Consider the following 15,815-nt stretch of genomic DNA (forward strand, 5'->3'; position numbering starts at 1 on the left):
GAATTTGTTGAGACTTGATTTGTGACCTAACATGTGGTCTATCCCAGACAATGTTCCATGTGCCGATGAGAAAAATGAATGTTCTGAGGTTCTTGGATGGAATGTTCTGTAGATATCTGCCAAATCCAATTGGTCTAAAGTTTTGTTTAGATCTTGTGTTTCTCTGCTGATTCTTTGCCTAGATGATCTGTCCAATATTGAGAGTGGGGTGTTCAGGTCCCCTGTTATTATGGTATTAGTGTCTTATCTCATTCTTTAGGTCTAATAGTGTTTGCTTTATAAATCTGGGTGCTCCAACATTGGGTGCATATATATTTTTGATTGTTATGTTTTCTTGATGGATAAATCCTTTTATCATTATATAGTGGCCTTATTTATCTCTTTTTATCATTTTTGGTGTAAAGTCTATTTCATCTGATATAAGAATAGCTACTCCAGGTAGTTTTTTGTTTCTATTTCATGGTATATCTTTTTCCATCCTTTCACTCTTAGTCTATGTGTGTCTTTATAGGTGAGGTGAGTGTCTTGAAGGCAGCATAGAATTGGGTCCACCTTTTTAAGCCAGTCAGTCTGTCTGTGTCTTTTGAGTGGGGTATTTAATCCTTTTACATTAAGAGTTGTTATTGAAAGGTGCTGACTTACTCCTAGCATTTTATTGATTTTTGTTTGGATGTCTTAAGTATCTTTTGTTCCTTTCTTTCTGATTTACTCTTCATCTTCTGTATTTGTTGGTTTCCTGGGCTGGTAGATAAACTTTTTTTTTTCTCTTTATTGTTAGCATTTTTATTTCACTAGTGGGTTTTGTTCTTTCTTGAGTATTTATGGCATATATCTACTTGTCCTTCACTTCAGAAGGATAGCCTTGCTGGGTAAAGCATTCTTGGCTGGCAATCTTTGTCTTTTAGTATTTTGCATATATCATCCCATGCTTTTCTGGCTTTTAGCGTTTCTGATGAAAAGTCTGGTGTTAATCTGATTGGGGCTCCCTTATAGGTGACTTGATGCTTCTCTCCTGCAGCTTTAAAGATTCTCTCTGTCTTTGAGTTTTACCAGTTTGACTATAACATTTCTTGGAGAGGACTTTTTTGGGTTGAATATGTTTGGGGATCTTTGAGCCTCCTGAATCTGAAGATCTGTGTCTTTTCCTGTACCTGGGAAGTTTTCTGCCATTATTTCATTAAATAAGTTTTCAATACCATTTCCTTTTTCCTCCCCTCTGGAAAACCCATGATTTGGATATTTGAGTGCTTAAGGTTGTCTGTTATCTCTCTTAGATTTTCTTCAAGTTTTTAATTCTTCTTTCTTTTTTTTTTTAATCCACCTGTGTTATTTCAAACAGCCCATCTTCAAGATCAGAAATTCTTCTGTTTGTTCTAGCCTGCTGGTTAAAATTTCTGTTGTGTTTTTTATTTTGTTGAATGAATTCTTCAGCTACATTCTTTTTCAGGGCATTTATTTCTTTGTACACTTCTTCCTTCAGGTCCTGTATACTTTTTCTCATTTCATTGTGTGGCCTAGCTGAGTTTTCTTGTATCTCATTTAGTTTCCTTAGAATTTTTGCTCTAAATTCCTTGTCAGTCATTTGAAGGACTTCTGTTCTATAGGATCTAGAGCTTAAGTGTTATTATTATCCTTTGATGGTGGTGTACTTCCTTGATTTTTCATATTTCTGGTATCTTTCCTTTGGTGTTTAGTCATTTAGGCAGGGGATTTCACGGTCTACTTGTTAGACCCTAGTGTCTGGCTACGATCCTGCAGGGACAGCCAATTTGGCACAGCTGCCTCGGTGCCTGTGGGCCAGAGGCTCGGGCCTCTCTGGTCATGGGGACTGGTCTGGGCTGGGAGTCACACAGCAGAATCTACCCACTCCAGTGCGGGTGGCTCGGGGCTCTGTGGGCCCTGCAGCTCTCGGGCCTGTGTGGGCGACGCACACTGGCCTGGGTTGGGAGTCCCACAGTGGTGCCTATCTCCTCCAGTGCGGGTGGCTCAGGGCACGTGGGCCTGGTGGCTCTCAGGCCTCTCTGGGTGGCACAGACAAGCCTGGGTTGGGAGTCCCACAGCGGCGCCTACCTGTACCAGCATGAGTGGCTCAGGGCCCTGTGGGCCTGGCAGCTCTTGGGCCTCTGTCGTGTTGAATCTGTTGTATTTTTCTTATTATGCCAACAAAACCATAAGTAACTTGAGAAAAAGTATTACATAAATTTATTTTATTTGTTTCACAACACCTAGCAAAGTGTCAGCCAAAGCAAATATAGTGGTCAAAAATACTTTCTGAATTAAATTATTTTACCAATGCCTTCTTTGGTTTATCTGATGTGCAATAAATTTACTTTATGAAATTTTAAAAGTTCAAATAACCAGAGGAGAGAACATTCTTGCTTCTGTCAGTTAATTTACTAACTGAAAGTCAGTAGTACTATATGAGAAATAAACTAGCTTGGTAAAATTTGTGAATGTGAAGAAAACATGAACCATGGAATAAATTACACATTTGCTTTATAAGCCTGTGAATAAGGTTCTTGTATTTGGTAAGCAGAAAGAAAGCAGAGTATTGTTCAGAGAGGGAATGTATTTAGAGCAGAGCACAAATTTGAAAATGAAATGAGAATAATCGAATACACTTTTTTGTAAGCAACTACAATACACACACGTCAGTCAAATAAATGAAGAGGATTATGAACATATGTGTATGCATGTGCACACACACTACTATAAGTGTGAATAAGACAACAGAAATGAAGGTTGGGAAAACAACCTTTTCATGCCATTAATGACTAGACATTTTCAAATTCAGAGCTTCTTTCCTTATTTCTTCTTTCTTGTCTGTTTCCCTCCCACCATTACTTCTCATACTGTTCCTTTATTTAGTCTTTTCTGCCTAATTTTCCTCCCTCAATTCCTTCTAACAAACTCTACACACTTCCACACACACACCCACACACAACCCCATATCCACCAATTGTTTCCTACACTGTGTTCAAAGAATGAAACCAACTATCTAGAGGGTTCTTGATAGTCCAACTAATTCACTAGTAATTTTCAAACTTTTGTTCATAAACCCCTACAAGAATTTTGAAAAAAAATAGACTTTGTGTCAGTTATTAATTTGTTGCCTCTCACCTCTAAGTCCATTTTCCTTGCCTGCTCTGCTAAAATGGAGCTAGGCCCTTTAAATATATTTTTTTTCCTTGTCAGTTAGCATGATGTTAAACTTTGCCAATAGAGAGCACAGGAGAAAGACTGCAGACGGAAAAGGTCTTTCCTTTCTGGTTTCAGTATCCTTGCTCAGCACACCCCTCCATCGCACATGCCATCTCTCACATCCGGATCCTGCAGCACATGCAGCTTCTCTTTCCACGCTCCTGTAGGGTAAATGGCTTCTCTTCTACCCATCTCCTTCAGAATACACAGCTTCTCCAGCACCTGGTTTCTGCAAAGCAAACAGTTTCTCCTGCATCCAGCCTTTGTAGCATACATTGTTTGTTCCCAAGTGTCCAGCAGCATGAGCAGCTTCTCTAGTGCCAGGCTCCTACAGCACCAGGTGCAGCTCAGTGTTTCAGTGCACAATCATCAGCAGCACCCAGCAGCCAGCAGCTTCTCCTGGCACTCCTCTCAGGTGTTTTGGTAGTACAGTGCCTCCACTGAGACACCTCTGTGCAAACAGCTTTTCCCAGCACCTCAGAAGGTAGAAGGTAGACAGCAAATTCCATAAGGCAGATTTACAAAAAGTTCCAGAGCCCAGATTTCCAGCAAGTTGCAGCATTATGGAATCAAAATGACTTTTCTGACATTTAGTAGCTATAGCCATGCTCTCTCTAGTAAGGTGTAGGTCTCAGCCCTGGGGAAAGGAAAGTATGCAGCAGGGGAGGCTTTTCCTTAGGCTCTCTGTCTCAGCCCCAGGGATTATCATTGCTTCTTATATCTGTTATTCCCGTATTCTTTAGAATTTCTCTTCACTTCCCACTAACCAATCCTTTACTACCACAATCTTCTATTACAGTTAATAATTCTTTATATTTTCTTGTTCACATCACTGTGTGGTTTCTGTATCCTGATTCGGTGCTGACTGGTACATACTCCCCCATATATTTTAAATTAACAGCTAAAATTACTTACAGTAATTTAAATAATTGCAGAATTTCTGGTGGTCTGTATACTGTATACAAGCTTAAAATATATTTTGTCAAAACCTCAGAACTATATATTTAGATTATTTAATGAATGGAGAAGTCCACTATATAAAGTAATTTACAAAGCCAATCCTCACTGTCACATCAATCAAGTGAATCAAACTTATTCTCGGTCCAGAAAATACTTCCATCTCTTTCATTTGTTTTCATTTGAATAAACATGTTGATACATGTTCTCATGGCAACCCTCTCACTTAAGTAGGCTGGTAGAAAGTGGATGGACAGAAAGCAGATGGAGACATAAGCAAGGAGGTAGACTGAGACATGCCAGGAGCTTTGCCTAGATAAAATATTATTTCAGTTTTTCTTACTAATGCTTTTGTGCCTTGCTTTCATGGACCATGAGAGGTAATGCATTTCTGAACTGTCAGTTTGCCCTGGAGATTGCACCCTGGAGCAATAAATCATAGTAAAATTTGGGCTGAGTGAAAGGTGTGACATCTTTTGTGAAGTGGAAGAAGGACGATCATGATAGAGGAGCTGGCAAGGAAGAAGTGACAGACTACAGACTCTCAGAAGCATCAGTTTCAAGAAAATGTACATTCAGAAGTTGAGGATCAAAAGATTGATTTGCTCTAAACTGTCCGTGCCCTGTGGCCCCTACAAAGTCTTTCTGGAAACCCAGCGCACACATTGTCCAGTATGAAGACAGCTGCACTAGACCAATAAGCTACTACATTATCCAGTGAAGGATAGAGCAGGGAATTTTTTCCAAAATAGATAAGAAACTAAATAAGAGAAGCAAACCATTAAAAAAGTAAAAATTAGAGTAAAAATGTTAAACCATATTCCATAAAAATTTAGAAAATAGAAGCTTTCTTTAGAAGAATGCTAAAGGAAATAGAGGCAATATGATTTCAAATGTGAAACCTGACTCCTACCAGTACCTATGTTTGGATAAGGGTCTTGCTTTAGGATTTGTGACTCAAAATCTCACATGCGTTAAATCCTTCATTTACAGCAGTTCTGTTTCTTATTTAAAACAGTAAGTTTTCCTTAGATCCAGTACTTTAGCAAATCACATGACAGAGAAAGAGATGGAGAATCTTAAACTAAAAGCAAAGGGGATGTGGCCAATTTTTACCATTTGGGATATTAACAAGTTTAACATGGCTCAGCAACTATCTTAAGTGTTATATCAACTATTATGATACAAGCTAAAAGTGTTGAAATATAAGGATGTATGTTTTCTGAGAGGAAATGGGTGACAATTTGAAGGGTCAGATTTTTAATATGAAGAATAAATACATAAGAATTCAGAACAGATTCTCAACCAACACTAATGTGCAATAAGGTTTGTGCAATTTAAGAAAAGTTTTAAACTGCTAAAAAAAATTTCAAGGAAACTACTGTTTCCTGTTATTTCTGGAAAATCTGTAAATGCTCGTATTTTAAGAGAAACATTTATGGACAGATATTGTGTTTTATGTGCTACATGTATCAGATTCTTGTTTATTCATTCTCCCTTAGAAACTTTGTAATTTTGTTATAAATAAATGACATTTACTCTCAGTTAAGGTTTCTGTCTTTTTATTCCCCCAAATCAGCAACCCATGTGAAGTACAGGGTTTCTAGGATTTTCTCCACCTAGATAAATAAACTTTTGGTAAAGATTTTCTTTTCTTAAATAGGATCCATAATCTCCAAAATATACTTTCTGAATTAACTATTTTGGTCAAAAAGACTATGTGCTGCCTGTTTTACGGTAAACTGCTGGGATCTTTAAAATAAAGATTTTGGATCGATGCAAAAACTGTTAACCTCATATTACATAATTTGCTTACCTATGTATAAATACCTGTTATAACTCCCTTGTTACTTTCAGTACAAATATTTCCCTTCACTGCAAAAGCATGAATAGTCCACTTGGCGCATATTATTCAATCTGAAGGATATATATGAAAAACTTTTTGTTATGGTCCAATAAATACATTTAGGGCCAACACTTGAAGATAGAAAGGTCAATAAATACATAAATATTTCTACGCTTGCCAAAATCTCTTTCATACCTCTGCTAAGCACTATGGTTATTAAGATGAACAAGTTAATATTGGGTATTTTAAAGATTCAAGTAGTACAAAATCAACCAGTATCACACTGGTAATTCATGAAAACCAATAATTACTTCTTTGGGGGGGGGGCAGTGGAGGGGGAGGTAAAGAGAAATAGGAAAAAAAATTCAAAATTCAGTTATAGAAAAATTCTATGGTGAACAAGCAATAGTTTGTTGCCATTTGTGATATAACCATACTTACAGGTTTTCAACATACTTACTTGAACAATGGAGTTCCACAAACAACACATTTATATATTCCAGGATCTTTGTGATGTGTGTATTCTCCTTCAAAGGCACTGATAAACAATAAACAGATCATTAAAAAAGTTAAATTTAGCATTATTTTTTATAGAATGTATTTGCTTAAAATATATTTCTCTAATAAATCTTTCAAGGGCACTTTGTCCTAAAATGAGAACAGACCAAACATATGGAAACCTGAACATTACTACTCTATTTCAAATCTAAATAATAAAATGTGTATATAACTACTCCAAAATAGTGCAGGTTAAAAAAAAAAAAAATCAAGCCATCTAGTTATGTAATGCTTAGAAAACAATTTTTTCTATAAAAAAAAATCTATAGATTCACAGAAAGAACATTATTACATAAGATTTCTGCTACTCTACAGTGTCTAAGAGTGTGTACCAGAAAATGCAGAAGGATCCAAGACTTCAAGTGGAAGGAGTCTTATTTTTTGGTTTAAAAAGGAATATTGCAGCTTTAAGGGAATATTTTTCTAAGTTAACAATCTTAAAGGCTAGGAGGTCATTCAGCTAATACAAATCAGCTGTGCTAGCCCAACAAAAAGTCTATGTGCTCTGCAGCTTGTTTTTATTATCCTTTCACCCTCTTTATGAGGTCCAATTTTTTTATAAACAGAATTTTTAAGAATGACCTAATCTCTGGTTGTTTGTGTGCATTAAATCATTTTGTTAGTCATGTACACAACAGGACGAGTAGAAGTCCTAAAATGAGACTGAAGTTAACTGCTAGCTCATTGCATGGTGAGGGTGGACTTTGTCAGAGATTCAACATTTGGTAAATTTAGTAAACAGTAGATACTGTGACAGGAAGAGAGTATTGCCTATTAACAAGGATCCCATGTGTAGTTAAGCACTCTTTCAGTTCATGAATGAAAACTAGAACTTACATCATTAATAAATTTGGATCAGAGGTAAGCTACGGCCTTAAGCCAAGCTCCATGGTATAAATTAGACAACAAAATCGTTGGACCTTGGTAAGTTACCTTTGAGCTGAAATCAGCTGAGAGAGACTTTATTCACTAAAAACAGTCTTGGAAGTGAACAAACTCTTTTTTTCAGGATTTAGGGCTAACTTCCAAGGACTAAAGCCATGTGAGGGCAGTTATTGAAAATTTTTGACATTCCAACCACAAATGAGCCAATAAATACTTTCTCCACATGTGCTTCAAAAAGAAATTGGAGTGGGGTAGAAAGGAACTAAATTATGCTACCTTCTTTTTGCAGCCAAAACGTCTATACTTACAATGGCCACCTTCAAAATTTTAGCATCCTGGCATAGTGCCATGTCCCTCATGGTTTTGCTTACTGTGATGTCTTCCCAAAAAATGTACCTAAATCGCTATTACTTCCACACATTTTGTAGTAAACTAAAAACAGGCCCTTCACAAAAGCTCTGTGACTTTACATAAGATAGAGTGTTCATTAAACAGAGGAAAGAACAAATAAAACTTAGTCTTAACCTAAACAATACATTTTCAGCCTTTCAGGGATAATTTGTAGACTTTAGCAAATAAGTGTAGAATTCTTTAAATAAATTGGCAAAAAAGAGGATTCAAAGGGGAGAGAAGGTGAAAACTAGCTCTTGCTTAGTGACTTTGTTACAGCTTATCTTACCTTTCGGTCCCTTTCTCCTGAGTGACATGGTACTGCAGGGGTGTTAGCCGCTTCCTCAGTTCCTGCTGGGAAAAGACCACCTTACAGTTCTTTTTATCCCTACATGACCCTGGAAAGAGAGAGGATATGGGAGAAAGAAGCTTTTTAGCTTGAATCCTAAATAATTGTTTTGGCTGGCCGCCACAGCACAGCTTCTGCAGTCACTTTTCAATGACCAGACCAGTCCCTAATGCACTAGAAAACCTTACCTAAACTAAAGCTGATTATTTCTCTAAGTTTAGAATGTTTCTTAAGATCCAGGTGATTCCACTGCAGCAGTGACAATGTGCTTATCGCCACAGCTTCTAGGATGACACTAAAAACTCACTGAACATTAAGACAGTGACACATCCTTCATGTCTCCCAATACCCTGAAAGTTTTTAAGTGAATTCAAAAGCATAAATCTATTTATAAGCATTTATACTGTATATATAAGATGATGGGCATTTTAGTTAAACCATAACTCTCCGTTCAATAATTATGCAACTTGGTGGAATAGCTTGAAACCATCATCACTAGATTTCCACTTTGGATGATTTAACTACCATCCCATTTATTTTTCTTTGAAACCTAAAGACGTATTCTGTGACTAGGAATTGCCGTTCTCTGTGATTCCATCAGATACTTCACTAGGTTCTGTGGTGTCCTTAAAAATAAATGTCTCTTTAAAGAACTGTATCTTTCCATGTTAAACAGGCAACAAGAAAGTTTCAATAGACTACAGAAGGCATTTACACTAATGCAGATTCAAGAAGTTCCAAAGAATGAGTGAAGAAAACAGGGAGGGAAAAGATAAAGAAAAAAAGAGAAGTGAATGTGATTTTATTTAGAGACCTGCATTTTCTTTTTGCAAAGTATATCTAGGAAGACTTTACCAATTAAGTGTATTTGAGTGGTGAAATAATTTTAATGTGATTCGAATAACAATGGCAGCTTTCATTTCAACCTATACAGACTACAGTAAAATGTTCACACAACACCTGTTTATATGCAGTATTTTATTTTACCTGCACAAAAGATTGAAAAGAAATATAACTCCAGGACAGGGCAGCCATTACTCACTGCAGTAAAATTGCTTTTCTTTGCCATCCATCACTGTGGGAAAGAAGTTTGCAGATGGACCTTACCATGTTTTGAAGTTACTAAAAGAAAGCTTGCTTAGTTTCCCGAATATTAAACTTAACTTCTTTTGAAATATAAAGAAATATGACTGCGTAGTAGAAATGCTTTCTACTTCTTTTACTTTCAAAGTACCTAATCTTTGTGAGATCACAGAAATTAATTAGGAAAATATTAACTAATCAGTTACCCCCACTGCGGGACTGAAGAAGGATATCAGCTTCCAGAATCAGGGCCACCAGTATAGAGTGGTTGATTCTCTATAAGAAAATATGGAGGCAGGGAAAGAGCAAACCAGAGCCAAACAAAAAGGTACACCTTGGAGAGGCCTGCAGGTCGTCAACAGTCCCTCTGCTGACCTGTCACAAAGTACCTTTGCCCTTTCCTGTCCCGGAAATATGCATAGGAACAGCAGGCATATCACTAACGGCATTTGAACTCTCATTTCACTGGACCCCATATTATAGTAGGTTTTATCTACTTACATTTTTGCTGTTTTCTAAAGGGTAGATAGAAATGTTTCCCTGAGAAACGTTCATCCTGTCAAAACAAAGCCTCTCAACAGCTTAAAGTAGAACAGCTCTTTCTTAAATCAGTTGTCTGTTATAGGTAAGTTTCTGCTCAATTTACTGTAGACTTCCTAAAAGTTATCATTTTGTTTTTATTTATTTATTTGCTGGAAGAGCTGTATCTTTGTTAATTTTGTCAAAAAAAAACTCAACTGCAAACTTAACATGACAAAATATCTTAGTTAAAATTATTCTTTCCAATGGCATAGATAATTAAAATCTGTACAATGAGAATTAAACAATTCTGTCAAAAATATTTTTGTTAATATATGTTCATTCACACAAAAAGACCAATTGTGTTCCCAAAGTTGAGAGAGCTAAGCTACCCATCTGTATGTCATTTAGTACAAGAGAAGCAACTGCAGGTTTAAATTACATGGTATTGGATTGCAATTTCCTAACATTGGATGCTTTTCTGCTTTTTTACCTTGAGTCATTTACTAAGGAGTGTTCATAAAAAGTAGCTTAAAGCACAGATGCTTGCAAATCATTTAGGCAAAGATGTTTCTCTCTTTTTCATTCTCCCTCTCTCAAAATCTCTCTTTTCTGAAGAAAAAGAATAAAACTGTTGGTCAGTATTGATGAACCATGTCAAGTATTTGTACAAGGAAGAAAGGTAAAATTGAAAACATCTGATTGAAGTAAATAATACAAACATAAAAGCTTTACTGGTGAATGAAGGGTATTGAAGAGACTTTATTTCATAGATTAGAAATTACTTTTGATCTAAACATTCTTAAAAACAGATTGTTTTCCACTATGAACCATCTCATTAACTGTGCTACAGAGACCTCATTTTAATGGCAAGCTTTGAAAGAGTGCTGCTGTACTCCTTTGTTAGTCTTTGTCTTATTTGGGAGGGGAATAAAGATTTCATTCCAGCTTTCTTTGTCTTTCAAGAACCACTAAAGCAGTATTCACACAAATTTTGTAGGAATGTGCCCTATGTCATAGCCTACAAATTATTTGGTTTTGGTGCACTTAAAGGTCATCTTCCAAATTAGCAAAATTTTCCTACATCCTGGCTTTTCAACCTTAAATATAAATATTGTCTCCTAATTGTAAGTGAGGTTTGTTCTTTAGGAAATGCTAGTGATTATTTACAGTTGTCAAACTTTGTACATTTTTATTCTTTGGTCATACTATGCTCTCAAAATAATTAGGCTTTTAAAGTATACCTAATAGCAAAAGGAAGTACACGTAGACTAGAAACAACTATTGTGATTTTATATTAAACAACTCAGTGAGAAGTTAGTCAGATTTTAATAAATGTCTTGCCACATAGTTTAATAATAATATACTTCCTGGACAATTAAAAGCTATGCTATTATATTAGCTGTTCTAGCATCATAACCAAAAATTGGCATATATAAACACAGAAAAGCTTCACTTTTGTTTCTGATTTCCCTTCTCCCTATCAGACTCACTTTTCTGGAGTTATACAGTGCCATTGTTAATTTTGAAGAAATCATTTCATTTTGAAATTCTAGAGTAATTCATTGGATGGTTTCCCTTTACTATCTTCATTTAGGTACTGTAATTTTCTTATTACCCGGGGTTATTTAACATTAGTATCATATGACATCTATTCAATGACCTCTAAATTGGCTTAGAAGTATGATAGGAAAAGATTTTTTCCTTTATTTAAATGTTTAATACTGTACTTTGAAGGTAGAAGTGAGTGTGTGTATATACACATGAATACAAATATATTTGAGAGAATAATATTGCCTCTTTTGTATCTATTTATAACATCGTTCCCTACAGAGTAACTTTGGTATAGATCAGATTCATCTTGAACCTAATCCAAGGGTATTTATTTACTAAAATAAGTCCAAAGTCTCTTTTTATATTGAGGCTTGTTCCATGTTGTTGCCTCAGGCAAGAATTGTTTTGAAGCTCCAACGTGAAGCTCTTGCTGTAAGTAGAAATAAACTTACAGCAAGCGTTCGCTTTCTGGCTCTGTCTGCTTCCCAGCCATGTGACTTAAGTAAGTTAACTTCTCTGACCATGTGCTGCCACCCTCACAGATCTGCTGTAAGGATCACAACAATTAGCACTTATCAAACACTGTCTGAATAAATTCAATACAACACTATTATTCTGATACAGTGAATTTTGAAGTTAAAACTACTTTTTAAAAGGTAGCCAGGTCAGGTGTTTAAGTGTGCTGCAATATTTTATTGGTAATTATTTTTCTATAATAATTTCCTCAGAACAGTATTTTCCTCACAAGTTATCTTCAAAAAATGATTAAAATAGGAAATGAAGAAATAAAATTAAAATTTGAGTCTTACTATGTGCTAGTCACTTTCACATAGCCATATTTAATCCTCTCAATAATTCTAGGAGGTAGCTGTCATGCCAGTTTTATAGATACAGAAACTGAGGCTCACAGAGGTTATAATATAACTTACTAAGGACAAGTAGCAAATAGATATATCAACTCAAACCCAGGTCTGTTTACTGCAAAGCTCATAGTCATTATATTTTCTGTCAGAAAAAAATTATGCTACAACTTTCTTCCATCCCCTCAAATTATGCAATAACTTTCAGCTTAAAAACTATCACTAACAAGGATAAAAAAGGGGAAAAGTAATAATCATCACAGTACATTTAGAAAAGTAAAAACATTGTCTATTAGCCAATGTCTGTTTTCCCTGTATTCATTCCCTCAACATAGATTCAATGACAAGGTTCACATGGGATTCTTACAAAGTCTATAAAATGTTGAAAGGCTTTTAAACTTCCTGTTAAGAAGTAAATCAGATTTGTTACCTAAATCTTATAGCACTTTTAAGTCATAAATTTTATATTTCAGAGTGAAAAATCAAAACAAAACAAAACCTAAAGATCCCATAACTTTAATTTTGATTCTAGTATCAGAAAAAAATGAAACTATTAAACATTTTCCTACGATAAAAAAATGAATAAGAATATCTTGTTTTGCTTTGAGATTACTAGGTTAAAACACTAAAGTTCATGTTGAAATATATTTAAAGGTGGTATACTATGACAAGCAAACAGAAAGGACATTGTTGGGTGGGAGGGAGGAGAGGGAGGAGGGAGGGAGGTTTCGGTAATGGGCCACAATAATCAACCACATTTTATGTCGACAAAATAAAATTAAAAAAAAAAAAAGATTGTGGAAAAATAGAAATAAATAAATAAATAAAAAGGTGGTATACTTTAATTTTCACTATAAATTTTAATTTTCAGTTGGTTATTAGTCTGTCATATTGGAAAACTGAACAAATTTTCACTCAAGGCATAGTAGTGTTAGAATTTCTAAATAAGTGGGCTTTTATAAAAGCCAAATCTAGTCCATTTTTAGAATAAAATATAAAATATATACCACGAATCATTATTTCTGTGGGCTTTTCTGCATTTTATTAATTCAATAAAGGCTTTAAGAAAAAACTGCAAAGCACAGGGGGGAGAAAAGTTCCATGCTTATTGAAGTATATCCAAGTCTTCTCATTGTCCTCTCAAAGGAGACATATACAGAAAAAAACATTTGAGATTAACATACAATCTAAAATGTAAGGATATTTTTGCTTCAGTCCTCTGGTTTCCACGAAACTAGGGCTGCAGGGCTAACTCTGAGAACCACTGATCAAGAATTTTTTCTTACTATTTTTTAAGTCATCAAAAATGTTAAGTGTTTACAGAGTGCCAGATACTATGTTAAGTAAAATACATTCATTCTTTCATTCATTCACTAATTATTTATTAAGTACCTACTATATGTTGGCATTATTCTAAGAACTTAGTGAAAAAAACGAAGATCCTACTTTCATGAAGCTCCCATTTCAGCAGGTGTAGAAAGAGACAGACAAAATACAATGAAAATAAGCAAATAAATTATACAGTCTCTAAGAAGGTAGTAAATATACAGGAAGTAAAAAAGCAAAACAAGAACAGGGCAACAAGGATTGGGAGTGCTAGAAGTAAGGGTTGTAATCTTAAATAGAATGGTCAAGATAGGCCTTTCTGAGATGGTGACATTTGAGCAAAGCCCTGAATGAGGAGAGGAAGTTGGCTGTGCTGATATCTGGAGGAAAAGCTTTCTGAAGACACAGAGGAAATGGCCAGTGCAGGAGATGAAAACACTAAGAAGTTCAGTTCATACTCCAGTGGAAGAGATAGAGACAGGTAACTTCAATGCAAGAGCTAAAACTTTATTATGAATGGAATAAGCAACATTTTAAACATGCAAAGAACATGCCTCTAAAACAGGAAATTGATGAGTACATATTTTAATGCATACGTTGTCTAGCATGACCCTTTTTACTTTCAAAAGTCTTGGTGAATATCCTTTTAACAAAGGGCTATACTCAAAATAGCTCTCAGAAAGTATTTATCTAGCTGAACTCTGAATGCGTAATCAGAGTGCAGGCTCTGCTAATTTGCTTTGACTACTTAATGTCATGCCCTTTAGACTATGGACCACCATCCCCAACCTAGAGACATGTGTAAGAGGATACTCAATAGACATTTTTGGTGATGAATTCTGGATATGCCTAGAGAACAAAACCCTTTGGTCAAGTAATGCTTTTACCCTTCTGAAACACTTCAATAACTCTACCCTTCAGAGTAATCCTGTAGGTAACAGCAGGGAACATTCATAATTAAAGAAAGTTTAAAATGAAAATCTCTACTGAGTTTCCATTTTTTAAAACATTCTTAATTTTTACATTCAGGTCCAGTTTCATTTCATCTGTCTTCCAAGCCCTAAATATAATACAAAGAAAATAAAACTACAAGTTTTAGGAGTCAGAAAGCAGACAATTGTTTCTTTTTAAGGTAAAAAATTTGTTCTTTCTATATGTGAGAAAAATCATATCTTTATTTGTCATAATAATAATCACATCTCATGACTTCTTGCTTTTTTTCTATCCCTTCACATAAGACAATTCCACAGATCAGTTTCATTTACATTCTACTGATGCATGCACAGAGTTCTAATTAACATCAATTGACATTACAAGCATGCCAAGGCAACATACCAATTTAAATTTCTTGAATTAAACAATACCATACGTTTTAGTGGTTCATAGTTCAATGATAAAATTAGTCTTTTGGTTTCCATAGTGAAGGTTTGAATAGATAAACTCAGAAGATGTTTTCAAGCAAGTTGAACCCTTATAAGTTCAACCCCACTATTATCCGTAGTACTAATGTATTTACTCTGCAAGGTTCTATTTACATAGGCAAATATCGTATTGTGCAATTATTCTCAAACATCTTCAGTTGTTTCTGCTTTATTTTCCCAAACACATTGTAAATTCTTTGAAGACATAAACTGTTGGGACTAATATTAATTCATACTTTCTACGACTATTAAACTTCTATAGTGAATCAAGAACTGTGATGAACACTGGAAAGTTAAAAATAAATAAGTTAAGGTTCCTACCCTAGGAGAATAAATATGATAGAAAGAAAGATAAGACAATCAATACAATGTGCAGTCTTATAGTTAAAGGTATGTGCAAAATGCTGTATAAAGAGAGTTACTTTGCCCACCTAGCTTGACCACGTCCAGTTATAACTGGAATATAGAAAATTCAAATGATTTCTAGAAATAGCATCTACAGGGTCAGAGTGCCAAAGAAGATCCAAATAGGGAAGACACCTCCATCTAGACAAGCTGTTAGATGTAGTGTGATCAAATATGTGTACAAGTCAAGGTGGTAAGTATCCTATCCTGGTGAAAGGTACGCAAAGAGAGTTTTATGTAAGCTGTATCAGCTAATTTAACAAAGCAAAAACAACCAGAATGAAATGTAGATCCAGATTTGAAACACGAAAAGTTGGGGGAGCAGAGAAATAAGGTAGTTTTAAAATTAAAGAGAAAAATGTGCAGACGTTTTCTCACTGTAAATCAGTGGGAGTAAATGCATTCCTCACAATATCTAAAGCTTATTACTATGATCTAAAAATCTAGTCTTAACAGTAAAA

At 35.1% G+C, this 15,815-nt stretch overlaps 1 protein-coding gene across 1 annotated transcript in view; it reads right to left on the reverse strand.

Annotated features, from left to right (window-relative positions):
- Nucleotides 1–2,190: 2,190 nt before the first annotated feature.
- Nucleotides 2,191–15,815, reverse strand: part of MSRB3 (methionine sulfoxide reductase B3) — a 59,188-nt gene continuing 45,563 nt past the window's right edge. Inside the window, exons 3-5 of the mRNA XM_008584458.1 lie at nt 8,127–8,235; nt 6,465–6,542; nt 2,191–3,430 (exon numbers count right to left, since the gene is read on the reverse strand). Of these exons, the coding sequence (XP_008582680.1) occupies nt 3,286–3,430; nt 6,465–6,542; nt 8,127–8,235 (332 nt within the window). The 3' untranslated portion in view covers nt 2,191–3,285. The remainder of the gene's footprint in view (nt 3,431–6,464; nt 6,543–8,126; nt 8,236–15,815) is intronic.

The sequence above is a fragment of the Galeopterus variegatus genome, unplaced genomic scaffold (assembly GCF_000696425.1).
Source record: "Galeopterus variegatus unplaced genomic scaffold, G_variegatus-3.0.2 Scaffold3265, whole genome shotgun sequence".
In the NCBI taxonomy this organism is placed as follows: domain Eukaryota; kingdom Metazoa; phylum Chordata; class Mammalia; order Dermoptera; family Cynocephalidae; genus Galeopterus; species Galeopterus variegatus.